This window comes from Rhea americana, unplaced genomic scaffold (genome assembly GCF_003343005.1).
Source record: "Rhea americana isolate MKP2758 unplaced genomic scaffold, rheAme1 scaffold_12, whole genome shotgun sequence".
Lineage (NCBI taxonomy): Eukaryota > Metazoa > Chordata > Aves > Rheiformes > Rheidae > Rhea > Rhea americana.
Window position 1 is genome coordinate 3,034,874 of NW_028185261.1, and position 27,368 is coordinate 3,062,241.

Below are 27,368 nucleotides of genomic sequence, written 5' to 3' on the forward strand. Positions count from 1 at the left end.
GGGAGCGCCGCCGCCGCGGCCTGGCGCGGTGAGTCAGGAGCGGCCGCGGGCTTTGCACGGCGCCGCGCGGGAGCCTCCCGGGTGAGACCCGTGAGCGCAATCCCAGCAAGTTCGGGGCGCGCGGTTGCTTAGCAGCTTCTGGTTGGACGCGGAACAGATGTTTTAAGCTGTCATCGGTGCTCAAACTGTTCTGCGCCTTATTAAAAAAATAAAGAGAAGATAACGCTTGCGTAGGGYGGGATGGTTCAGAGAGGCAGGAAGCGGCAGATCTTGTTATCCAAGGGAAAAGACGTTTATGTCTTGGCGAGTAGCTAACTTCTCCTGTGAAGGAAATCTTGCTTCACGGTTGAAGAAAGTAGCCCGTAGTTATCCAGTACCTCAGGTGCTTTGGTTGTGCTTACTAGCTTATCTATTTTTTCTGATGTTGAATACATCGTTTTAATTTGTGGGCAYGTCTAATTCCATTCCAGCAGTGAATCTGGGTTAAGATTTTATTGCTTCATCTTAGACACATTCATCTGTAAGAAAACTGTAGTCGTTGCATTGAAACGATAAGCGCACCTTTGCAGGAAGCATGTCAACATCTCCGYGCCGGTCCGTGTGCTCAATGTGCTGACCTGTGCTGTAGCAGTACTTTCTGTTGGAGACCTGGGAAGAATCCAGTGGTTCAGAAGCTCTCAAGTTAGTAAGCCTCAGTGTGCAAGGCTGGCTTGTGAAGCGGAGGTATCGCTCTKACTTCTGAACCTGAATTTCTGGAAGAAGTGATCCTGCTTAACAAATCTGAGTAGAAATACCTGTTTCATCAAATTGTTTGGCTTGTATGGGAGATTTCTACTCTAGAAGTATTAAAGACTTGGTGTAGCCAAGTGCTGTATTGATTTTACTTAAAGGTGTTGTTTGTTTCCAGGAAAAAAATGACTGTAGTGTTCAGAAGCATGATTGTAGTATCCAGTGTTGATCCAAAGCAGTACAAGTAGTTAATGGCAGATACTGAAATAAGATTCCTTTTAGTTTGCCGCTTTGTATGTTGGAAGCTTGCTTCAATTYGATAATTATAACAATATAAAAAATACTTCTAAAACAAAAGAGAATTTCTTTATTCATAGGGGAAAAAATGTCAAAACCTTGAAGCCATTTGTATGTACAGTTGTTACAGTTTTAGAGAGAGATGTGGGTTGAAAAACAGTGTGATTTAATTTTGCCTAAGCTAGGTCTTCTGTTGGTGTAATTGTGGGATTTGGAGGGGAATGTCTCTGCAGATATTCAAATAGTTATTTTCTTAAGCTATAGTAAACACTACCTGACTGTGGTATCTAACTAACTTTAATGGAGAGCCCCAGAAATCTGAGARTTGATCACTGAATTTGACTGTAGAGCTCTCTTCAGAAATGCCTCAGACCAACTTCAGCGTAGCTGACTTCCTGGAGCACTTCCTCTTTCCTTCTCTTTTGATGTTTTTCCTCCCCTCATTCCTGCTCCCCCTTGCTCCCCCTTGCTCCCAATCAATTCCAAAACTGCTGTTCCAAATCAACAAGCAGTTTCAAAATTGCTGTTCCATAGCTTTCTCTATGGACAATGATATTGAAACTCAAGTTACTAGAAATAACCAGATGTGGTATTGTGGTATTGCGGTTAAAGGAAATGGTTAAGTTTTTTTTAAGTTTTTTAAGAGGAAGTGAGAGGTGAAGTATTCATAACAGGGTTACAGATTTCTGCAGATTAACTTTCTGCAAATTKACTTTCTAGGAAGTAGAGATTTTCTAAAGGATTATGAATTTTATTTATTATTAAAAGTGCCACATTAGCACTCCTTAGTTCCTAAGGAATTGTAGAAGTTGGTTAAAGCAATTAGAAACCTAATATTTGTATTTCATTTTCCTATATAAATTTCAGTTTTGATGTCATTGAGCTTATAGCTGTTAATTGCTCATCATTTCCTGTTTGCTGACCTTCTGTGCTGTTATCTTCYGAAATACTCTGTTTTAGAGCAACAAATATTACCTGAGCGGTTGTTTTTTGCTTCTTCATGAGTGATGCAGAAAGTATGATACGTAGTTGCTAAGGTAATAGAGGATGATAGGACACAATTAACATTTGACTGGCGTGGAATTAGATTTATTTATTTATTTATTTTGAAGAATGACTCTGCCTACTGCTTTCAGCTGTTGTTTTTTACTGGGCTTAGTCTTAGTTGTGAACTTGGGGATTTTTTTACTGTTTTCTTTCCTGTTTTACTCCTTCTACTTTAAGTATTWATCCTTAAATATCCAGGTTAACAATTGTATTACTGCATTTCCATGTAGCTGTTCTATTATACGACTACAACTAAATCTGTTTAAATCGATTATGACATTTTTCTTATGCCATTCTGGCTCATGTGATATCTGAATTTTGTTGTTACCTGTCAGAGCAGACTGAGGCTTACTGTGTTTGTAAGCTTTGCTTAAAGCTTCTAGCACTATAAAATAAGTGTATTGTTCAAGAATGGTGGCAGAGAAACAATCCTTTCTCTGGGAATTTTCTTTTACTTTGCTTATAGAGCCTTTGGATACCAGGAGGAATTTGCCACAAGAGAGTCCTTGTTAAAATACCTGGAGTATAGACTTGTCAAATCTAGAAAGTGCAGTTTTGATGAGTGTCAGAGCAGTATTACTATCAACAGAACTGTTACGAGTAAAAGTTAGTTTTTGATTTAGAGTATATGTTCAAAAATGATAATCTTTGTTACTTAGAATTAATTACATTGATATTTGATGTACAGCTTTTATGTTTGTGTGCAAAACTTTTTCTTAAAATGTCAATAATAGACCAAATACTTCTGACTCGTACAATTCAGACAATCACATAGTAGCTGAAAAATAAGAATCTTAAATTGAATTAGATACGAATGGCATAACTGAACTGAAATCATAGGTAAAGAACAAAACAAAGATTTGAAACCATTGTGAATTTAGTATGAACTCATGGTTTAAAGTCATTTAGCAAGTGATTAATTACCAGTTAGTATTCTCAAGATCTAATATTTAGTTGAGAGTACTGGATTTTTACCTRTATTGAGGATGTTGCCTGTCAGCCATTGTAAAAGTTTAATGAGTACTTTTTCTATTTATCTCATCTTCTGCAGCAGTTACAAGTGCATATTCTTGTTGAAAGAGCAACAGCAAACATGTTGTGAGAGCTGTATCAGGTCTTCTGTGATAGGATGATGAAAACTTGACCAGATTAGAATTCCAAGATGGAATAGAAATTAAATGCTGCTCTTCCAGCCTTTTACGCTGGATTGGTACAAAGAAAAATATTCCAAAAGGTCCAAAAACTGGACTAGAAAGGATTTCACCAAGTTTATATGTTGTGGATTACTTTGACTCAAAGTTACCCTTTCATGTCCCATAAAGTACTTCATAAGGGCTGCTGTTTTGCTTGGGTACCAGTGTAGTTCTGCAGCACAAAGTAATGGAGTTCTGGAAACTGCAGAAGTCCGTCGGAGAGACAGACAGGTGACTGGCAGAACATGCCAAAATTTCCAGTTGCCACGGAAAATTTTGGAAAGGCTTAGTATTAGATCACCCTTTACACTCTGAGCTCTGTGTTGGAGCACAGACCTTTGAGCTGAGAGGAAAAGCTCACGATCTCATTTGAATTTTAAGGTTGGAATTGAGAGGAACAAATGTTCTCAAGTCATCAAGAAGTATCTTAGGGTGGAGCAGTGTTGTTATTACTGCCTGACAAATGTTAGCAGTTCTTTTTTTAAAAAAACAAAACAAAAAAAAACAACCCTGTGTTGATTTTTGTAAAGAAACAGTGTGACTTTCTAACCTATATAAAAGAAAAAAAAATCCAGTGATATCTTTTCAAATATACAAAAAGAAATCCAGATGGACTTATTCTTCTGCGTTATGTAGACACCTGTAATCATCTTGCATTGTTTGTTTGCTTACAAATGTAGATATTGCTATTTTTTCCCCTTCACCTCGTCCATTTCCTGTTCATTTGCCCTGCCATGCACTGATACAAGTACATCCGGTTTTGGTTGCAAGAGATTTTAAGATCTTACGCAGAGGAGATGCAGCTAAAAAGACTAACGCTTTACATTTTAGTTTTAAGTAGATATGATACTACCATTATCTGTTTTCTTTATTAAAAGTTTTTCTTTATACATTATATTTAAGGAAATGAAGTCTTGTGGCAGTGAAATTCCTCTCTATTTTTCTTTGCATTTCAACTATATATTTAATTAGTAGAACCAAGCACTTGTTTAAATAGGTGCTACAAACACAAATGGACAGTATGAATTTATCACATATAAGTAGTGTCAAATCAAGCATATTGCTTTCATCATTGAGGTAACAGATCACTGATATGGAAAACTTAGGCCAACATGTAAAGGATCTGCTTAGTAAGGCTTTGAGTCAACTAAATCCCATTGCAAAAATGTAAGTTTTTGTAAATACATGAGCTGGGTAGTGTAAGACAAAGGAAGCAATCCTTTTGTTCTGCAGGGACCATGTCAAAGTCCATTTGAAGTATGTGATTCAGTGTGCTGTTCAAGAAAGATGTGGAGAAAGACTAGATCAGAACAGGAGAATGATCAGAGGCGTAGAAAATCTGGTGCATTTAAAAAATGGGAAGAAGACATATATGTTAAAGTGAGTTTATATAAAGAGTGAAACAAGTTTTTAAGTATTTAAGCCTGTTGCAGAGAAAAGGTTGTAACTTGTCCGATTCAGTGTGACCACAGAGAACAGGAAGTGATGGGTTAAATCACTTGGGTAGCAAGAAAAATTGAAGTTAGTTTTGAGAACTTCTTAATGATAAGGATAGTTAAACACTTGGAAAAAAATGTCTGAGAAGTTTTTTAAATGTAGTTCATTGGAGACAGTAAGTAAAGGTTTGAGGGGAGCAATATTGATACAGTAGATCTTGCTTTGGAACAAGGGTAGACTAGGCAATTTCTCGAGGTCCTTTCTAGCCTTGTTTCTAATGATTTCATGTGTTTACATTCTAATATCTTGGATATTCAGGTAGATACACTAGGATTTAAAGTATATACTTTGGGCTTTGGACATACTGATTAACAAATAATGAGGGGGGTGTCTTGTTTACCTCTAGGAAACTTTGGACTGACTTTTAACACTTTTAATTTCTGTTGAATTAACATGTAAGTGCAGTATCTTTCAAACAGTTGAAACTTTGTGCATGAAAAGTGAAGTAGCAGTTAAATTTACTACAATTTTGAGTCTTATTTTCAATATATCCAAGTCTATAGAGACTGTSCAGAAATTATCTGGAGACTTTCAATCTGTATTACAGCTCAGTCTGTATTGAATCATGGGAACAATACAGCTGTAGTTGAATTTATTAGCGTAGTTTATATACACATACCTATTTGTATTTTTGTATATAAGCTGTTTTTTATACCTAAAAAATAGGTATACCCTCTGTAGAAGTGTCCATATATGTAATTGCAAAGACTGTTACTGTTGTTTACTTGGTCCAAGTCAAGTCTTGGTACTTGATCCGAGAGTAGCAAAGTTGTTAAATTTTAACCACAGTAGTATTAAACTATAATAATTTGCCCACGTGTGGTAGACTGCTGCTTGCAGCCGCTTGCATAGGTTAGAAGGACAGGACTTCATTCACAAAGCTTGTCTGGAACAGRCCTGTTTACTAATAAATTTAAGCTTCCACAAAGCCTAAGATAGAGCAAAACAGTTGCAGGTTTTGTTGTAGCTGGTAGGTTTCACCAGAGGTGCAGAGATGAGCATCGTGTGCACTGTTCCCGTATGTATTCACCTTCAGAGCAGCTTGGCAGTGTTATTCACCTCTCTGTCMTTCTCAGTGTTCTTGCCTCTTTCACAATTAGAGATTCAGCTGGTAATTTCATTAGTCTTAAATGCATGACAGAAATGAAGGATAGTATGCTTTATGCCACAGAAATCTAGAGTTAATGATGAGCCTGCCTCTTTGAATATTTCTTTGCTATGTATTATTTGGTATAATTTTATAGGCTGCCCAACCCCACCCAGGCATTCAAACTTACTATAGATACATTTTAGAGTAGAGTCTTTGTCAACAACTGATGCAGAGGAAGAAGAACATTTTTACTGTGCATGCTTTTCATGTGTGTCAAAAAATGTGCTGTAGTGAACTGTGAATAGTACAGGAGTGTTTCTTTTTTTAATTTAAATAATAGAAGTCTTTGAATATTTACCAACAAAAGTGACTAACTGAATGCAAATTCTTAGCTTTTATTTGAAATTCAGGCTGCTGGTTAAATTCATGGGTCCTGTGCTCTTCTTAAGGGAGGTTTATTGTTGAATGTTTTCTTGCAGGTTGCTTCTTAATGAGTGCAATCTAGAGAATGAGACTATCTAGTGTTCTTCATTATCAATCTGAAAATATTATAGAAGAACGAAATAACATCAAATGAAGTATATTTTTTAAATTTTGTTTTATAACAACCCAACTTTTTAAGAGATTGGAAAAATTTACTTTAATTTAAAATGCAGAGCATAGTAAATTATTTCGTAGTTGTTTTCCTGACTCTAATGATTTACACGGTCTGATAGAAAATAAAAATGCTGAATAATTAGTCTTTTAGCTTTAGAAATAATTTTGTTCCTGCTAAAGTTGCCTGCAGAGTATCAGATCAAGAAGAATGTTTACTTTCCTTTGAGAGCTTATGGTAGGGTACCATTCTGAAGTGCCTGTGCAAAGAAATGCTTTGTGACTTGATAGAAGTTTAGTGTCTGTATAGTCAGTGGTTTTGTGTTTTTTTTTTTTTTTTTTAATTCATAAGTTAGTCTTAATGATAGCTTTGCATCATCTTTCTTGCCAGAGCTGCTTGACAGCTGTATAGTAATGTACAAAAGAATTTAGAGATGACTTCTGGGAGATTCTTTGAGTGCAAGATTTCAGGCCTGAAGCAGCTGGAATCTCATAGCTTCAGTGCTGTATTCCAGGCATGTTACAGTAGTAAGAGCATTTTTAATTGTTGATTATTATTTATTTAAAGCTCAGAAATATGTAATCATTCTTCTTATCTTAAAAAAAAAAAAAAAAAAAAAAGGAGGGGGGCGGGGGAAAGGTAATTGCAGCCCAGTTAGGTGGAAAAGTGGTATTTGGGTCTGATCAAATAAGAATTTTGAGCAGTAGCCAACTGCAGCAGTCCTATTTGAGTGCTACAGAGCTCCATATGGCAAAATGATGTTCATGAATTGTACCATAATGTTCATGCCTATTACCGTACTGATGGGAGGGTGTATTGACTAATCCAATAATTAAAAGCAAAAGCCTACTTTTTTTAAAAAAAATATCTCTATCCTATGTAGGTCCATTGTGCTCAATGTCTTTGTTCTTTGTATGGCACAAAATTATATGAYTTATCACAGTTTCCCACTTCACACTCCCAGAGAAAGATATGCTACAACTGGTCTGGGTATTTGCATTTTTTTTATACTTTATTGAGTAAAACGTACTGAATTTGAGCTTCATAGGTCTATTTGCAGTTTCAGGAAAAGTTTGGTTTTATATGGCCTGTTTTACCTGTAATGTTGAATGTAGGTAACAATATAGGTGCGAAGATGCAAGATGGGTGAGTAATCAGACAACGTTAATTCTTAGAAATGAGCTGAGCTAGGGCCATTATGGAATACGAGAGAGAAGGAAAAGGCCCTGACCTGCTCCTTTGGTGTTGCATATGGTCTTCTTTCTATCAAGTCCATGTAGGTAGGCTTTATAGCTCTTTAAAAGATGAGGTTTTAGAAATATCTGAATTATATCGTTAACCCCATGTATCTTGCAGATGTTTACTTTTTTCTGCCAGAGCTGCTTTATAGGAGGATAAATTTCTATTGCTAGGAAAAAAAAATAAGAAATACTGTATGTGAAAGTAATATTTGAATTCAGAATGACAAATTTCAGAAGTCAGTGGTGGCAAATTTAAGATTTCTCCTGTCCTGTGTGAGGGCAACCATGTTGGAATTTAGTGGAACACAAATATATGTTGTTTGTTAAGCTTTTTTTTCTTAGTTTTTAATCCTTCTTTGAGTAGAAAAAGTTGTATAATATGTGGCCAAGAGAATAATAGAAATAATCTGAGTTCTGGCAAACTCATGACATCTAGTTAATTAAGACTTTGAAAATTTGAAACATGAATTCTTTAATTTTTTGACATAACTATTTACAGTATAATTCTTACTCTTCAAATGGTGCAAAGACTTTAAAGTGCATATAGAACAGATCTGTGGCATGGTTGCTGCTCTGCAGATATTGAATCTATTTTGTGTCTAATTGATGGTGTGGATGCTGCTGAATTGTTTTATTTTTATTATAAATTTGTCTTAAAGTATTACTGATAGGACATTTTAATAAAATTTAGCATTTGCTGTGGGAAAAATTAGCAGAGTTTAGCAGTTTGGTACTAAAGAGTAGTACGTTAGTATATGTCATGGTGGTCATTGCCATATTGCCAGTAGGAGTATTAGAAACTTAAATAATGACTGTTTTTGTTTTGTTTTTCTTGGCTACCGTTTCTTTTTCAGGTATGTAAAACTTCACTGAGTCTCTCTCCTTCTTTTTCCCCTTGTAGATGCATGTGATGTTTGTTGTTAACTCCTTTTCTCTCCCTGCCTGAACTTAGTTTGGAAATACTATTAGAAGTGACATGTTGCARCATATACTCAGAGCTTTGTACAGTAGTAAATTTCTAATGAGTAAATGTAGATGTGTTTCAGTGTTAGATTAATGGCCGTCAAGTAGAAAGTATGCTCTATATAATAACAGACAGTCATAACATTTTTTGGACGTAGATACTAGTATATTAGTTCACTTAAATGTAACATATTTTAGAATTTAAGAATCTTTTGTTTATATGTATTTTTCTCTCTTTTTATTACAATGCTTTCCCAGCAAGGACAAGTTTGGAAGGTTTGCAAAGCTTTTCACCTTCCCTTTGCCCGCTTGCCCGCTTTCAGAATCAGTCTCATGTTCCATGACTCCTGTCTCTACAATCCGCAGTCATAGAAATCAATGTGGAAAAGTTTAAATGAGCTGTCATTCCAGTTTACTATGTTGCATAGCAAAAAACGTAGCATGTAATTTATAGTTTTGCATGAGAAACAAAACTTACTTTCAAATCCGTATGAGGACTTTAAAACTAAATAAATGTTTGAACCAAAATACAATTTGAGCACAAATTATGTCATATAAATAACACTGCTTTTATGTTTCTCGCAACTAAACTTTATTGCATGGCTCGTTATTCAGAGAAGATGAGGAAAAAGTAGCCTGTGTCGGATAATATGTACTTTAGTTCACAAAAATGGATGATGCTTCATCAGTTTGTCCACAGAACCTGTTATTCTCATGTGACTACATAAGTGTACTTTAGAGACTTAAAACTTAGTTGACACTTTTGTTTGAATCAAAATTTTATGATATTTATTGAAAGCTGGTTTAAAGCACACCTTGTGCTACTGGAAGAGTAAAGGAAATGAGCAGATGTTGAGTAAATTTTAATATGATCCTAATTTAAGGGAATATGATAATTGAGTCAAGTACTGGCGATTTTACTGTGGAATGGAAAACTGTCTTGCAGTTTATGCTTTTGAGGAAAGCTGAAATACAGTCTGGTGCTGGAATTTTTAGTTTTGTTTCACAAAAGGATAGTTAAATCATTTAATGCGCCCAGTACTGTCCTCTACAGATGATGGCATGATTGAATTTTCTAACAGTTCATTAACTCCAGATGAATACCACACTACCTCAAACCAGGAATAGCAGTAAAAAGAAAACAGCTTTTTTTTTTTTCCCCCTTCTTTTAGGATCGAGTCCCCTCCCCACTGCTGTTCTGCACTAACTGCTTTGATATTTCCATGCATCTTTTTCAGTAGAAGAGCATCTCTGTACTGTCTCCCATTGCATATTTCAGCTGTGACAGTCCTTGCACTTTGCCTACTCATTTTTATCACGTGCTCACTAAAACCAGAAAAGAATCTTTCTAGTTTGTCTTCAGATTTGTAACTGCTTAGCTTTAGATGATGAATTAATTTTTATTGTATTTTTTTTTATAGGCATGTGGTGACCCGAAAGCCAAACCATCCTATCTTATTGACAAAAACCTGGAATCTGCAGTCAAATTCATAGTCAGGAAGTTTCCAGCAGTAGAAACACGCAACAACAATGTAAGTAACTAGATGGCTATATAAATGCTGTATTTTTCAATATCCTTGAACATTTGCTGCTCAAATCTATGAGACTTTGTTTTTATGAAGCATCCGATGCTGGCAAGTATAGTTAGAATGCCTACCAGCTGTTGATTCAAATGTCTGTCGGAAAAAAAATTACTCTGGAGAGAGAATAATATGTTGTATTTCTGAATTGTTTTTGTTGGAGTGGGACACTTTTTGTTTTTAGGCGATGCCTCCTGTTTCATTTTTAAAGAACTTTCAACCAAAGATACTGTGGGCAAAAATTGAAATTTACTTCCTGCCTTACTTTGATGGCAGAAATTCTTAGCTTACCAGGTGGATTGCAGAAGATAGAAGCTGAGAAGTGACAATCAGACCAACTGACTGAAAATCTGAAAACATGTTTGTACCTGACAGATCTTTTTACCACTAAAGGCAGCCCTATGGGAATAAAGAATGCATTAGTATGTAGGAGAAACCTTGCAAAGTACATAAATACGAATCCCAGGGAAATGTAATTGTTTCCCATTCAGTCATAGTGAGGTCAGTTGCACCAGAAAATTGTCCTTCACCCTTCTGACGGAGCCAGTATTGCTGAATGTGACTTCTTATTTGGAGATAAAGATTRCAGGTGGTGAGGGGTTTTGTTTGTTTGGGGTTTTTTGGAAGGTAATGCACACTAGTTTTTCACTTTCAAATCAAAAAGTAAAGAGAAAGATTTTTTTTTTTTAAAACGTGCTTATATTTCTTTGCGAAGGTGGAAAGTGGAGGTAGGTGATGGTATTTGAATGCTTCCTGCATGCAACTACTTGCATGTGTGCTTGAGAGGTTTAGGCTTGCTTTTAGCATTGTGGTTTCTGCATATTTTCATTTTAGCAGCATTAATAGTTTCTTCTACAGTACTTTCCAGAGTTCCAACATGTTATCTTCCCCCCCCCCCAAAAAAAACAACAAAAAATATTTTTCCATTATAAAGGAAATTATTTTAGTAACAATGTACTTTCTCATTTTAAAATTTGTTCATGTTCTGTGATATTTAATAATGCTTATTTTTGAATTTAGTTATTTTAGTAACAAATATGGTAAGGTCTTCATCAAATTTACATAAAAAGTAAATCCTTCTAACTATACTGCATAAAGACTTCTATTCTCAAAACTTCTGTAGTGGAGCTAGTATGAAAAATGTTATTTTGAACACAAGAACTTGTTCAATGACATTGCATATGTGCTCTAAGCATCTTCAGGTTGCTAACTGCAAATTAGGAGCTTTACTAATAATAGACATGTAAGAATTTGGTACTGTGAAGTTTATGGAAATTGATGAAAGCGAACTGAACTGTTTTGACAATCAGTGTTTCTTAAAATAGGAAACAATCATAAAGTTTCATCTTTGCCATGTGTTTGTTTGTACTGTGAGCCAGTCAGACTTGTGCTTCTGAAGTTATCAAAAACTTACCCTCTATATCTATGGCTTAGTTTAGAATTTAGCATTCACAGTCCCAGAAATGGCTGGTTCTTTTTTCACCCTGTGGTCCCAGAGCAGCAGGCAATTTACTTGTCTACAGGAAGACATTGCAAATAATTTCTGGGTATGTTATATTGCATTTCCCAAAAGAAACTTTTAGTATAAGCAGATACCTAATGAGATAGAAGTGATACCAGGTTGCAGAGAAAGTTCTGTTTTGATGCAAGATAAACACTTGTTTGTAAAGCTTAACTTCTAAAAAGCATAAGCATCTAGCTCAGGAACAGTCAGGAAGAGGCCCAGTTTCCCTCTTTGCTCTTCCTTTGTCTCCCTCCCAGTGCTTGTCAACAACTAGTTCTCCATACAGTGGTAGGACATGGTGATAAGTTTCTTCAGCAGGAAAACAGATGGTCAGAGATTTAAATGGACAAAAAGTTTTTCTGGAACATGGAAACATCCATTACTAAAACATACTGAGCATTACTACGGAAGCAATAATGGAAAAATCATAACCTGTGCATCTTCCTCGTAGTGGCAATTCCAGGAGAGTCTTTCAAGGAGGCTTGTTTTTGTACTTCTAAGTGCAGCAGATTACCATCACTTGGCATCGGCATCCATATGTTTAGTAACAACTATTGCAATGTCAGTAGGTGATGTCACCGAACAAATAATTTTGCATTCAGTTAAACAGTAATGCTTACTTTTGGATTTCACAGAATCACAGAATGGTTGAGCTTGGAAGGGACCTCTGGAAATCATCTAGTCCAACTCTCCTGCTCAAGCAGGGTCACCTAGARCATGCAGGGTTGCATCCAGACAGCCTTTGAATGTCTCCAAAGAAGGAGACTCCACAACCTCTCTGGGCAACATGTTCTGGTGCTCTGTCACTCTCACAGTGAAGAAGCTTTTCCTCATATTCAGGTGGAACTTTCTGTGTTTCAGTTTGTGCCCGTTGCCTCTTGTCCTATCACTAGGTACCATCGAAAAGAGTTTGGCCCCATCCCGTTGACATGCACCCCTTAAGATATTTGTAGACATTAATAAGATCTCCGCTCAGTCTTCTCCTCTCCGGGCTRAACAGCCTTGCAGCCGTTCTGAGCTCTCGCAGCTGTTTCTCATAGGGCAGATGCTTCAGTCCTCTGATCATCTTTGTAGCCCTAYGCAGATTTTGTGATCTTTGTTGACCTACTTCTTTGTTTTGCTCTTGCACCATCATTTACAGTGTTTTCTGTATTAGAGATGAAGAGTAAGTTTAACTGGAGAGTATGAGCAGTCTCTCCTGTAATCAAATGGGTGCCTAATTTTGAAAAGTCTGTTTTTAATCTCTTTTGAAACAAGTGAATCTGCTGCATTTTGTTACTTTAATTTTTACATTTTTATTTTGAAAAAATATGACTGCTGGGTTTGTTCCTTCTCCTATGTTTGGCATACTGAGTCAGACTACAAAGATGTCTGGCAGTTACTGATTTTAAATATTTAAGTGAAAGTTAGTGAGCAGTTCAAATGGAGAAGGAACACTGAAAGAATCTTTGCTATCAAGGCTGAAAAATAAAATGGAGTTGTCAGTTTTCCAAAAGATTTAATTAAAAGTAACTCTGGACCTCATCAGTTCATAATTCTACTGTCTCCCTTTATCAGAGTGCAGTCCCTGTGATCTYATTCTTGCCATTTTTCCTCCAATCACCACTTTGAAAATGTGTAATTAGAAGACTGAGCTCTTTAATCAACTGTTAATGATATTGGCCAGCAACATACCTTAACTCTGACCTGTTTTCAGTTATCAATTCTAATGACTCTTTAGATTAACAATCATCTGATACTTGGAAGGAAATACTAGTYGTCACGTAAGCCTTCATCAGAAGGATTGACAAAGCAAGAAACACACGTATTTCAGTCTTGTATTTGAGAGGGAAACTATATAACAGTGAAGCGTATCTATCTTGTGTGTTTGAGAAAGCCTGGTACTATTATTTATTTTAAAAGACTGTGTTTAAATTGAGAACTATGGAGTAGCAAGCAGTAAATAACATCAGTTACCARTATCAAAGCATTGAAAAGTTTTGTTTGAAAAAGCCTTCTAAATTGGAGAACCCTTACAGAAGCTTTAGAGTATGATCATTCTTGGTCAGAACAGTGATATGATTGTGTTAGACTTGACATAGGGTAAGAATTTATTTCTACTAAAATTCCTTGACTAGTTTCAGAGGAGATATTCCAAAGTAAGGGACACTTGAACAGACCAATTTGTATGTACTATTTTTAGAACTCATCTTGTTATAAGGGGTGCAGGCACCTTTTCACTCTGGGGGAGTCAGAGAATATACTGAACTCCAGAAATGTAGTAGGACCTAGAAATAACTGTTTTCTTAGCAAACAATAACATCTAATGCTTTTGTAAAGCCAGAATCAAGTCCTTTATTATGGGGAACCAGAGATGCAGAGAGAAGCTGTAGATTTTCTGTAGATTGTAGGATATGAAAAATCTGCTGCTTTCAAAGGTAAGGCTCTGTGTTTGTGTAACAGAACTAGTCTCCTTTTTGCTTTCCCAAACAGCACATATGGAAAGTAGTGAGAATTTTTGCATTCTTTCTTAAACATGTTATTTTTTTACTTGGATTGTTCCTYGGAAATTTTTCTATAGAAAAATTTCTTTTATTTTGAAGTATCTTCTAGAGAAGTTGAGATTTAGTCGTTACTTAAGAGTAAGCAGACTAATGAAATGTTACTCAGAAGTTTATAGATGAATGGTTAATGAGAGAAATAGCCATATTTTTCAGCTATTATCATAGAATCATATTATTAATCTTGATCTTTTAATAGTTACTTCTCAGTAGGATTCATATCTATTCCTTTGTGTTTTGATCTGGCTACWCATCCAGGTTCTTTGGAGGCAGTATTTTAGGGGGTTGTTTTCCTGGTTAAACTGTAATCTTTGTCCGCTGTATTGTGTCAGCAGGACTGGAAGTGAGACCAGCCAAGAATGGATTATAAGCAGTGAGAGCGTGTTCAGCGTGCATGGGTTAGTCTGTAGTGCTGAAGTATGGGATGGCATCACGGATATGTAGGGGACATATGGTGTAATACTAATACCTTACCTGTTTGAAACAGTAGCTGCTATGTGTTACCATTGATCTATCTCTATTTATTTATTTATTTATGCATTACCACAGAAAATGTGATAATTCAACAGCAAAGATGTGCTGGTTTTCTACTAATGAATAAGTAATAGCTTAAATGCTTAGAAATATTGAATAAACAAGTAAATTGGAAACTACTAATGCAATATTCCATCCTTGTAATGTTGTTCTGTACCCTCGTAGTGGTTAATGATTTCCATTTTTAACAGATATGAATTGAATTTGCTTTAAATATATATATTCTTAACATTTTCTTCATCAGTTTTGATGTTTTGACATTTTCCTTTTAGAGCTCAGTCTGTATATGTGGGCAGCTTATTGCCTGCTTCACAGCTTCACTCCATGGTGACTTGGTTGCACAGCAAGTGAGCTGGGTGTGGGAGAGTTGTGGCCATAGAATGGCTGGATTTCCTCGACCAAAGCTTATCAGAAGAAATTAATGCGTGCATTTATTAAATGTTTTCTTGTGTGGTAGTATTGTTTAAATCTGTTCTTTATAACTGGTGTTGGTTTTATTTTTTGTAGCATTTATTATTTTTTAAAACATTTAACTAAATACAAATAAACTTTTTCTTTTCAAGTTACCTCTTTCAGGTCCTGAAAGGAGTACAGTGGGAAAATTGTTTGTTTGGTTGATGTTTTTAATGAGGCTTTCCAGTGTTGTGATTTGCACAGAGCTAGTGGAGATGATCTAGAAATGAATTTTGGGGAAAGAATAACTTCAGGGCCTTGCCTACGCTGCCTTTTGTATTAAGGGTGTTTTTAGTACTTCCTTGAAAATGAAGTCAGCTACTTTTGAGGCAACAGTATGGTAATTAACACCTATGACAGTGGGTTCTTAAGAGTAACTTAAATRTAGTAACTTAAATCTTCCAAGTTGTTAAACTTATGATTATATTTTTTTCTGTGACTTTCTGGACTGCTATATCTTTGTCTTGGCGACTCACTTTTCAGAAACTTTATTGTTGTCTGAAGGGGTACTCCAAAAAACCCCCATCTCCTTACATTCTGTGACAAAACTAACTGGCTTCCTGGCCAGGAGTGCACATAGACTAGCATCCTTTGATGTTCTGCTTGCCTTGCAAGGCTACGTTTAAATTCTGGTATTGCTTGAAGAACTTAAAAGTGCTGAAGGGACCACAAATGAGGTTGGCTTTCCAAAGCTCACTGAGGCAGTAATTTAGTTTGCCATGCAGCGTGCTAGAGCATGCTTTATTTTATGGTATTGCTACATGAGTAGAGCAACCTGACTAATAACCGGTCTGTGTTCAGGTTTACACTAGCAATAACTAGTCTGTTGTATTTGAGAATAAGATGTACTGATGATAGTTTGGGTAAATTTCAGAAGAAACTGCACTGTTTGCACAACAAATCGATATATAAATTTTATACTAAAAATCATTTAAAACTTGAATTGTCCAGCTAATATATTGCTCAGAAGTGGTACAACCATACAAAATGTCTTGATTTTTTTTTATGTAGTGTGCCTAATGTCTTCAGTTATGTGTTACCAATGTAGGAGTGACTTTTCAATTTGAGAAATGAGTTATTTTTTAATATAATTCAAGAATAGTAGGTAAAAATTTTCAGACTAACAGTCCTTTTAAAATGAACATTCTTAATACTTTCAATATTTTTCAGTGATTCCAAAAGATAATACAAAATAGTAACATCTGTTTTAAAAGTTCCACCAAGCAGAATTGTCATAACTTGTGTTTTTTAAATTGTAAACATTATCAGCACGGTTTTTTAAATATCTATGTATTTTTTGAGGTCTAACCCATGTTTGTGCATGAATTTGGGATGGAGCAGTATCCAAATTTCGTATTTTATTATTATGTGCAATAAATCATTGTACTATATTGTTATAAGTCAAACTAGTCCTTATGGATGACTTGCAAAGGTAAACCAACCTAGTTCTGTATTATATAATATATGAAATGCYTGCAAGGGAGTGAATCTGTGTAAAAATTAAACTAATTGTTACATCCACTTAAAAAAGAAATCCTCTCTTGATTTGATGGTTGACAACTGAAGAGTTTACCCATTTCAAAAGACGGAATTAAAAAAAACCCACCAAAACTCCCTTTGATACAAAAACAGTATTTTAGTTAAAAGGTTTTATTGAGATAGCATTTTAAAAATCAGTTTTCATGCATCTTAAGTGAATGATTTTCATAATTTCATGCCATAAACGTAATTGTACAAACATCTAGAGATGTATGTCCAAAACATTTTTATTTGTAAAATGTCATAGCAGAGACTTTTATTCTGTAAACAGCTGCCACAATGTGGTCAAGACCTGTAACCAATGCTTGAATACTACAGTAGTATGTAATGAAGTTAACTTAGGAATTTCTGAATGAACTTGTGTAAAAGAAACTAAGACAATGGAGAAAATGTTCCTTATGACTTAGTAGTAGATTGCTTTCTGAAGAGGAGTCTCGCTGCTCCAAAAGCAGATTGTCTGCCATTGTAATTACAGGCAGTCCTCCAGTCTGACTTTTTTTGAGGGTCATGGGGGCTTATTTCCATTTTAAATGAATTAATGTAGTACTAGAAATTTGAACAAAAACCGTCTTATAGAAGAAATGCACTAGGCAATAAACATGCTAAACATTCTCTTACACCTGCCACTTTACAGGCTGGTTTTAATTGGAAACAACCAAACCAAAGAATGATGGCATTCTGCAGTTCGTTTATAGAAAACCTAAAATTTATGTTCTTTATTTGATTAGATTCTTCTCCTCTCTCCACCATTTTGCTAAATATCTTGTAGATGCAGAATTTTGTAGCCTTCTTCATTTTTGATTTTTTTTTCCTGATTCATTTGTAAATCAAAATGAGAAAGCCAACTGAATCCCTTCCAGATGTGGTCCGCAGCAACTTACTGCATATGGTCTCAGTCCATGAATTCTTCGACCTGTTCAAAAGAGCTGAATTTTTAAAGTCTTTAAGAACTCTATGGGTGACAGGCATATTGAATATAAAAAGTGACAATAAGAATACAGATTATTTCCCCCAATTCCCAGAATTTTAACAGTCAGAATTTGTAATACTGTTTTGGGGGTCATAGGTTTCAGATACTAAGAAGTTGATGATGTGTCCTCTGAGGACAATGTAACAAAACACATACAGTATTTAATGGTCAGACTTACAGAAAAATATTGCAGTGATGTAAGAATGAGAAAATTCTCCTACCTACCATCTAGTCTTAGATCATGAAATAAGGTATTTATATACTATTGCTGCCAATCAAATAAATGTGATAAAATAGTTACAGTATTACAGTTATCTTCTCTTTTCTAGTAGAAAAMCCTCTGAACAAGCACTTCTAATTGTCTTGTATGGTCAGTTGTATAAGGATTCTTGTTTGTTTTAATATGAGAAGGAAAAACATAAGGCAAGTTGGTAGAGTTGAGTTCCTCCATTTGTAGATGGCAAACTTGACAAAATGTCACTTTCACACTCAGATATTTAAAAACCTGATTCTTGAATAATATTCAAATGTCATTGGAGATATGGTTGATATTTTGGCTGACAGATGGTTTCAGAATTTTCCTAATCATGAGACTTTTTAATGTTAAACTTTATACAAAGCACAGTATTTCATAAGCCAACCTTACCTTGTTCAACAAAAACATTGTAGCCCTTGTAAGTAGAGTTTGTACTTGAAATACTTTAAGAATAAATAAAATGCTTTCACGTTAAACTAATCAACAAGGCGTGATTATCTATAGCTAAAGTAGTATTTTATTGATAGTAATGTTTTGAAAGTTCCTTATTTGTTCAACTTATCCTATTTGAAAATTGTTGCTCAATACTGTGAGCAAAAATGTTTGCTGCTAAGTGAGCATTACAGGCTAAAGGGAAATCACGTCAAACCTAGTATAAAATGAGGTAGCACTAAATATTTCTGAACAGCTGTTATGAAATTAGTAATGGAAAGTTTTGTTGCAGTGGGTGTGGAAAGAGCTACACCCGCATTCCTGAGTATTAAAAATGCAAATAAATATCCAAGACTCTACATGCTGTAAACTGTACTTTTAAATATCACTTTTCAGTCGGTGTTTTTTGCATTAAACTATTAGCAGGGTACTGATGTAGCAGTGATTTCAGTTGATACATTGTTTTACTTCAGTCTCAAAAATTTGGATAGAAATTTACCGATACCCTTGACCCTCAGAGTCCAAAGTATGATAATCTTAACCGTGTAAGGATGTTTTTAGCATCATTTCAGTATAAATATTTCTGGGAATATAGGCAACTAGTTGGCGGTACACAGCAGCTATTTGTTAATTCTTGGCTCAGTAATGAATATCTCCTTGTATTCTTTTATTAAATGTGCAGCTTCATGGCATTTCTGAAAATAAGTATTTCTTTTACAAGCATAGTTTCTAGCACCATCTCCTCTCTTGCTGCATCTCTCTACTTTGTGTTATGTACTGTGGCCTTGGAATGGTCAANNNACCAATTGCTATTAATACCAAATATAGGTATTTAGATACAAAAACTAAAACCTTGATAATCTGCCTTAACCTTACATCTTGCTTAGCCTGAGTCAGGATTGCAGTAGGGAGAAAGTGTTTAAGCATAGATGTAGTTGTAACATCACTTGTTTTCATGTTCTCTCGGCACTAGAGTCAATTATGGTTTGAAGAGTTTAATTTTTACCATGTTATATCATGTACAAGTTTATCTGAAGAGATAGTTCCCCTCCCCACCAACTTTCATTATGTAAGGTTGCTTCTTTCTTATTTCTATCCTGTTTTCAAATCTGTATGACCTCTTCTCTGCTGCAGAAGTGAAAATGCAACTAGGGGTTCAGTGTAGCATACAGTGTCTTGTTTCTGAACAATATGAGTCCGTGACTGAAAATTCATGAAGTGACTCCTCAAATTCATCCTATTTACACTTGTGTTAGCTGTACAGAAATAAACTTTTTTTTTTTTGCTTAAGTGTTTTTAAAAATGAATTGCATACAATACTCTAATGTATAAAGTCAAGATGAAGAATGAAAACAGCTGTGCTAGATGCTCAATTAGCATCTACAACTGTAACAACTGACTGAAGAAGCAGCCCTGAAAGCACGAAGAGCTCGCTCTTCTGGGGAAGTTCTCAGTGAAAACACAACTTCACTGTAAGATTGCTAGAACTGCGTAGACCTGCATGAACTTTAGACACAGCATATGATGATTTTGGATGTTCTAGTCTCTGGACAGGTTTATGGTTCAAACTATACATTGGGAAACTTAGTATTAAATTCATACTGAGGATCAAAGTAGAATTCATCAGACTTCTATTTGAGAATTGATTTTGTACTGCATCAGTTTGTTAAATGGAGATATTCTATCTCCTAGTGCATGAGATTTTCAGAAGTTACAAAATGAATGCATTCACTTGCACTTCTTTTCCATCTAAAGTTTGAATTGATGATTATGTGCAAGAAACCAAAATAACATGTAAGGCAAACATTCAGACCTTCAAGGTTAAATCCTTTGCAGTGACATTAGAGTAGATACAATTGTTTTATAATGTTATAGCATTTTATAATTTTATTGCCATTCAGATTGGCTCATAATTATGTGTGTGCTTGTCTGTCTTGGCTCTAATGGAAATCTTATGGCCAAAGACATCTAAAATCAGGATCACTTCTAAAAATTCAGGAAAAGAAGCAAAAGACATCTGCAATATGTATGGCAATCAGTACCCCTCGAGTTGGTTTGTTTTGTGAGGTTTAGAGGAACTTTAGTGCTTTATGTAAAACTGAGAACACAGAGTACAACTTTAAAGAGAGGGAGACAAGATTACTCAGTTTTCACCTATGTGAAAATAAGCTAACCAATTTTGAAACTATTTAATCTTCTGTGTGTGTGTATATGTGTATATATATATATTTGCTTTTGCAGAGAACAAAAATCCTGTTTGACTAATCTTTAAATGAARATCATAAAGATTTTTGGAGGGCAGTTTTTCATATTGAGTTATGACTACTTTAATCCTTTTCAATTCATTTATCAGCTATGCTAATTAGCAACTGGAAATTGCAAGTTAAATAATTAGATCCTTGTAAGACTGTAGTACATGGATAAATGTAGTGACAATTCATTAACTAACACTACTTTTCTTCTATTTTTAGTTGTAATTGTTTAAATGAGCTGTTTGATTCTTCTAGAAAATTTTGAAAAATATATAAATTAAGAGATCTCAATGTCTGTTTAAAAAAACCCACAATTTTATGCCTTTGTATTCACATTTGCCTCTTCCATTTTATCCACCAGTGTCTAATGCTAGTGTTTTGCTTCTTTTTTGTTTCTTTGTTTATTTTGTTGCTTTTGTTTGAATGTATTATTGTGTTATATGGAACTGGTCAGAGAACCGTTACTGTATTTTATGTTTGTATCTACATTTTATTTTGCATGCTTAACGTGGCTTTGCCTGGATATTCTTTTTGGTAAGTTCAGAATTTAAAAGCACAGTGTTTTTCTGTAGTAAAATCTGTAACCTACCACCTTCTTTTCTCCCACCTCAAGTAATGTCATTATTTTTTGTCATACTGATTTGTGCTCATGTACTGTTCTGCTTTTGCTAATTATACATATGATAACCATGTTTTTCTAACTTCCCATTTTTGTCTCTAGCTGAGCTAAACAATATGACTTTGGTACTAATGTGTACTAATTTGACTTTTATCTTCAAAATATAATCAGCAGCTATTAAAATGATCTATTTTGAGGACTTTGTGTTTAAGAGACACACAGGACCTCAGTCTTAAAAAGCCATGTTAAGAATTCTTTGTATAGCAAACCTGGTGATTAATCTGCACATCATTGGTATTTCATTGGTGTACTTTTCAGCTGTTTTCTCAAGATCTTTTAAGAACAGTGTGTGTTTTTATTTCTCTTTTAGCAACAGCTTGCTCAGCTGCAGAAAGAAAAATCAGAGATTCTGAAGAACCTGGCATTATACTACTTCACGTTTGTTGATGTTATGGAATTCAAGGTGAGATGCAGCAAATATTTCCGTGTAGTTCTGTTACACCCTCTTTCTGACTTTTTATTTATAAAATAGTACTTCGTAATGAAATAGCTGAAATTGCAGCTCCATTTAAAGYAAAAACAATCTCCATCACTAAATATAATAACCTGACATACTTAGATCTTTTTAAACAAAAATTGTTCCTTTTTTTTTTCAGGACCATGTTTGTGAGCTGCTGAACACTATTGATGCTTGCCAAGTCTTCTTTGATATTGTAAGTTTCTGGTTTAAAAAGTGAAGCTTCCAAAATTAATTTAAAAATATTGATAATCACAGTTCTGATAGAGAATTAGAAATACCTGATTATATTGCTCAGTAAACATGATATCTTTAGTTATAAATGCATGGTTTGAAGAAGATAGGACATTTTAAGCAGATTATGTATGGACAGTAAGAACAGTATAGTCACATGTGCTATGGTTATATATACTATACATGGCTGTATACTATAGTTATAATGTATATATATAATATCTGTGTACTACTGCAAAATATGTAGATACTATGTGTATGGTACTGTTTGTCTTTTGGTTTATTGCATTTGCAAGTTTACTCTCTCCTGTTGAAGTGAGTACTAAGAAGTTTGTTGTCATCTGTATGCTTAAGCCACCTGAGGCTCACAAAATAGAAATATCACAGGTATATCACCTGAGAGGTATGTGAGGACATCACTTTTCTGCTGTGGGCTAAAGCAGTACAAAAGCAGCTGAGAGAGTTAAGATAAAAACAAAACAAAACAAAAAAAATCCCCAAATACCTTTTTGTTCACAGTTCATAGGCAATTGTTGACTGCTTGGAAATGTCCAAGAAAAGCTTTTCTATCAGTCAGCTAATCAGTGGCGCTTGATCTTGAAAAGACTTACTCACACGCTTGCTTTCAAGAATACAAATAGTTCTGGGCATTTGGGTGAAAAGGACTATACAAAGTCTTAACTATAATGAAAACTATGATGAAGACAGTCCCTTGTGTTTTTAAAATGTTGAGAATTGGTGGAGAGAATAAAAGAAGTTGTATGTTCTATTTTCAAAGTTTTACAATGAAAAGTAATTGTTTCTTATCTCTAGACTGTAAACTTCGATTTAACAAAGAACTACCTAGATTTGATTATAACCTACACAACCCTAATGATATTGCTATCTCGAATTGAAGAAAGGAAAGCCATCATTGGATTGTATAATTATGCTCATGAAATGACACATGGAGCAAGGTAAAAAAATTTACTGCATTGGAAGTTTTTTGTTTCTTTGTCTTTAAAGAATAACTACATCTGATTTAATTATTTCTTGTTGCTTTTAGTGACAGAGAATATCCACGACTTGGTCAGATGATTGTGGATTATGAAAATCCTTTAAAGAAAATGATGGAGGAATTTGTACCTCACAGTAAAGTATGTAACTTCTTTTCACTGGAACACAGTAACCTTAACAGAAAGAAGCAGAAATCAAACAGTAAATATACAAGGGTTTGTTTTGTCAAAGAGCATTAGGTGTAAATTTTACAGGGAATGTGAATTTTATTTATAATGGATTGTTGGGGGTTGATATTTTCTTAAACAACAGAAACCATAGAAATACAGGAGTGCTGGCACCCATTGGTTAGGATCCGTGTTACTCACTAAGGGTTAAAAATAGGTTGTGGATCATCTGGTTTGGATTTGTAGCTTGAAATGAAGGTGATTCCTAATGTTTCTAGGAAACCAGTTTTTGTGGTTTTAACATTCTAGTTGAATGTGGGGGGTTGTGTGTATTTGTTTTTCTGTTCCTAACTATAGGGTTTTGTGCTTTGAATAGTCCATAAACTGATGGTCTTGGAGAACAGTTGGTCACTACTGCCTTTCTAATATTTTATATACTCGAAGGCTGATATAATGCACCTTGCTCAGTTGACTTACCTAGGTTAAGTGAACCCACTTCCTTTAGCTTTTTTGCACAAATCTTACAAATCTTTTAAATCTTGTGTTCTTAAAAAACTTCGAATCCTCTCCAGTTTGTCTACCTTCTTCTTAAAATGTAGGGCAAAAGCTATATTGCAATGTAACATGATCCTGCCAGCACCTAATACAATGAAATAGATAGGATTTTTTGTGTGGCTTTCTTAAAGAAAATTTCATAATGAAAGATGCCCTTAGATCAGTATTGTTCTGTTAATGTCAGTTTATAATCCACTGTTATATCATAAATTTATTTTTCTCTGTATGAAAATTAATTATATATTCCATATTTTCTGTGTATAATTTTGGGAAGTTTAGACAGAACTATACTTATTCTTACTGAGTTTAATCTCTTTGATTTTTGAACCTCTCTATGTTTTCAGGTTCATTRTAAGTTCTGAACTTTTAGGCTCCTACAGGTTTATCATTCCCAATTTCTGTGAACATTATCTGTAATCTTCCTGTTGTTCATATCTTGAAATAGTGTTGACTTGGACCATGTGCACTACAAAGTTGTGCAGAAGCTCATTTTTTAAAATGATTTTCTAGACTGACRGTTGTTGACCAGTTCTGCGGTGATTTATTTAGGCTGTATTTCCATATAAGAATATTTTCAAAAAGTGTCAGTAGCCTCGCCAAAATCAATGTATATCCTGTTACTTCCCAGTTGTCCACTAGGCTTGCTACCCTAGCAAAGGAAACTAGATTTGTTAGAGATGATCTGTTCTGACATAACCATAATGACTATCTCTTATAAAGGTATTACTTGCTAGGTAGCTGTAAATTTTTGGCAGGAATTCAAGTTAAATACTAAGTTCTTTCTTTAAAAAAAAAGTTTTGAAGTCTAGGTTCTTACTGTGTTTTCCTTCTCTAGTGCTTGTGAGACTTTTCCTTAATTTCCATAAATTCCTGAAGATAGTAACTAGAAATTCAGAGTTTTTCAGCTACTGTTTCTAAATGTCAAATCAAATTGTTTCGAGTATTTGTCGTTTGTCTAAATCTTTTTTTTACTATACTTTCCTCTACACAATTTCGTATATTTGTGTGTGTGTGTGCATATATATATATATATATATGTGTGTGTGTGTATATATATATGTGTGTGTGTGTATATATATGTGTGTGTGTATATATATATGTGTGTGTGTGTATATATATATATATATAACATCTGTATTTTTAAATATGTTGATAAAACCATTTTCAGAGGGTTTTTTTTTTTCTTCTGCTGATTCTGTGCTGGAGTTGTAAATTGAGGTGAGGAATCCCTCAGGTAACGTGCTATGGAAATAGATACTTAAGTTAAACTGTCAGATAACCGCACACTTAAGTTATCCTTCTGTCATCTCACTACTTTACAGTAACATGACAGTTCTGTAGCACCTTAACTTCAGCAGAAAGCCCCATAGAAAAGCTTTGACATAAAAAATATTTTTCCTGGGTTGACTCTTCTGCTAGATTAGTGTTTACTGAGCTGCCTCCCTGAGGAGTCATGCAAGCACCAGTACTGATGCAGAAGACAGGGAGAAGGTGTAGGACCATGCTTGCTTGAATAAGCTTAAACTGTTATGAAGGTGCTTCCATAGACAGTTTCTACTCTAAATATAATTTGGTAGCAAAGGCAGAAGGACATACTAAACTAAGTGGTAGAGGAGAAAAAGCAGAATAATGTGAATGCTTTAATGAACAGCTTTGTTATATGTGAATAGATTTGTTGTTCACTACTCATTTTTTTTGTATTCTAATTCTGAAMTCAGAATTTTATAATTCCCTGGCTTTAAAAAAAAAAAAAAAAAAAAAAAAAAAAAAAAAAAACACCAACCTCCCTCTCCCTTTCATACTTCCCCGATCCTGTGATAGTTTTCTGTATGAGAAAGAAACTAGATGCTGTGGTTTCTAACGTCATATTTAACTTCAGAACTATTTCAGTAAAACATTTTAGTTATTGTTACAACAACTAGCAAATAGCTAACAAAATAGCATTGCTAATAAAACAGGATTTAGCTTCTCTTATGCTTGGAGTATAGTGTTTGAATTCAGTACTAGTATGTAGCTATCAAATTAAATATGTGATCATATTGGCAATTGTTAAAACTCTTTTGCTAATAAATTACAGTAGCTTCTAACCAGTTGTCTCTGTATGTTTGCTGCCTGGTCAGTATGCAGTTCACAAGATGAAGTAAAGATCTTTGATGTTTATCAAAGGGTGAGCCTTGAGGATATGTCAAACTAATCATTGTTCTTCTCTCTAGTCCCTTTCAGATGCTCTGATTTCACTCCAGATGGTCTATCCTCGAAGAAATCTCTCGGCTGACCAGTGGAGAAATGCACAACTGCTGAGCCTCATCAGTGCGCCTAGTACAATGCTTAATCCTGCACAGTCTGACACAGTATGACAACCTTTTAATTTGGCTTATGCAATAAAATGAAGCAAGTTTTTTTGTAAAACAATGTAGAAAACAAAATTTTGTTTTCTGTTTAATTACCTTTACCTGGCTTTTATTCAGAGAAATAAATAGCTTAGTTGGGAGAGCTGGGGACATTTTTGTAGGGGAGAAGCTTCCATTGCATTAAGTCATGACATCATTTCCAATTTTTGATAATCAAAAGGTAAAGGGAAACAAATTTTACAGTGTAGAAGGAAGGGGTCCTGTGTAGTACTTTCAGATATTTGTAGTCTAACAGAACTGATAATTTCTTTAAAATTTGTTACTGTTTGCATTTGTTGCCTTAGTTGTGATACAGATAGATGTCTTTCTGAACAAATGAAAGCGCTAACAGCTGTCAGATTGTGATTAGTCTCTGAAAATTAAGTTTTTTTTTTTTTTTGGAAAGTGTTAATTTTGCAACACTATAGGTTAAAGCATTTTATTCGTAAACATTCCTAAACACATCATTTGAGACTAAATTGTCAAAAATTGTTTACTCTTGTTCAAGGTGTTGGAGAATATGGAAGCTCATTTAGTGTTCAAACTCTTAGTTTCTGAAAGGATGAAACAATGCCTTATTTGTAGATAGTAGCAGTCTTCCATGATTCATCAACATTTAAAAGTGTATTAGTCCCTTTTTATAAGAACTTCTTATAAAATGTATTGTCTTTATGTAATTAGTTTGGAACAAATTTTTTTTAAACAGATGCCGTGTGAATACCTCTCTCTTGATGCAATGGAAAAATGGATCATTTGTGAGTAAAATCTCCTGAAATAGCTCATAGTTGCACTACTTTTTTTTTTTTTCCTTTTAAATTAAAAAAGACAATTTGCTTTTATAAAAGCTGTTTTTCAGACAGATTTTTCAATAACGTGATTAAATCTCGTAAATGCGTTGTGCTTTTTGCATGCAGTGAAGTTAGAATTCAGCATATTTTGGAACTGAGTTTGTCATCGATTTGTTTCAGACTTTGATTAAATACAGGGGTCTTAGTGATTCTGGTGAATATAGCTGAGCAGTGAAAATAAGTTATTCATACTACAAAAATCCCTATCACTAATAGAATGCATATTGCAGGGTATTCTTATGTGTATAAAACTACATATGATCTCTTAAGAAGTTTATCAATGAAGTAATTGAACTATTTAAGAGAAAATGTGTAATAATCTCACTGTTC

At 34.6% G+C, this 27,368-nt stretch overlaps 1 protein-coding gene across 1 annotated transcript in view; it reads left to right on the plus strand.

Annotated features, from left to right (window-relative positions):
- The window catches only part of NCKAP1 (NCK associated protein 1), a 73,120-nt gene that overhangs the window by 11,716 nt on the left and 34,036 nt on the right, over positions 1-27,368 (plus strand). Inside the window, exons 2-8 of the mRNA XM_085321139.1 lie at positions 10,074-10,184; positions 21,702-21,794; positions 21,988-22,044; positions 22,896-23,038; positions 23,128-23,218; positions 26,014-26,151; positions 26,897-26,945. Coding sequence (XP_085177265.1) covers positions 10,074-10,184; positions 21,702-21,794; positions 21,988-22,044; positions 22,896-23,038; positions 23,128-23,218; positions 26,014-26,151; positions 26,897-26,945 — 682 coding nt within the window. The remainder of the gene's footprint in view (positions 1-10,073; positions 10,185-21,701; positions 21,795-21,987; positions 22,045-22,895; positions 23,039-23,127; positions 23,219-26,013; positions 26,152-26,896; positions 26,946-27,368) is intronic.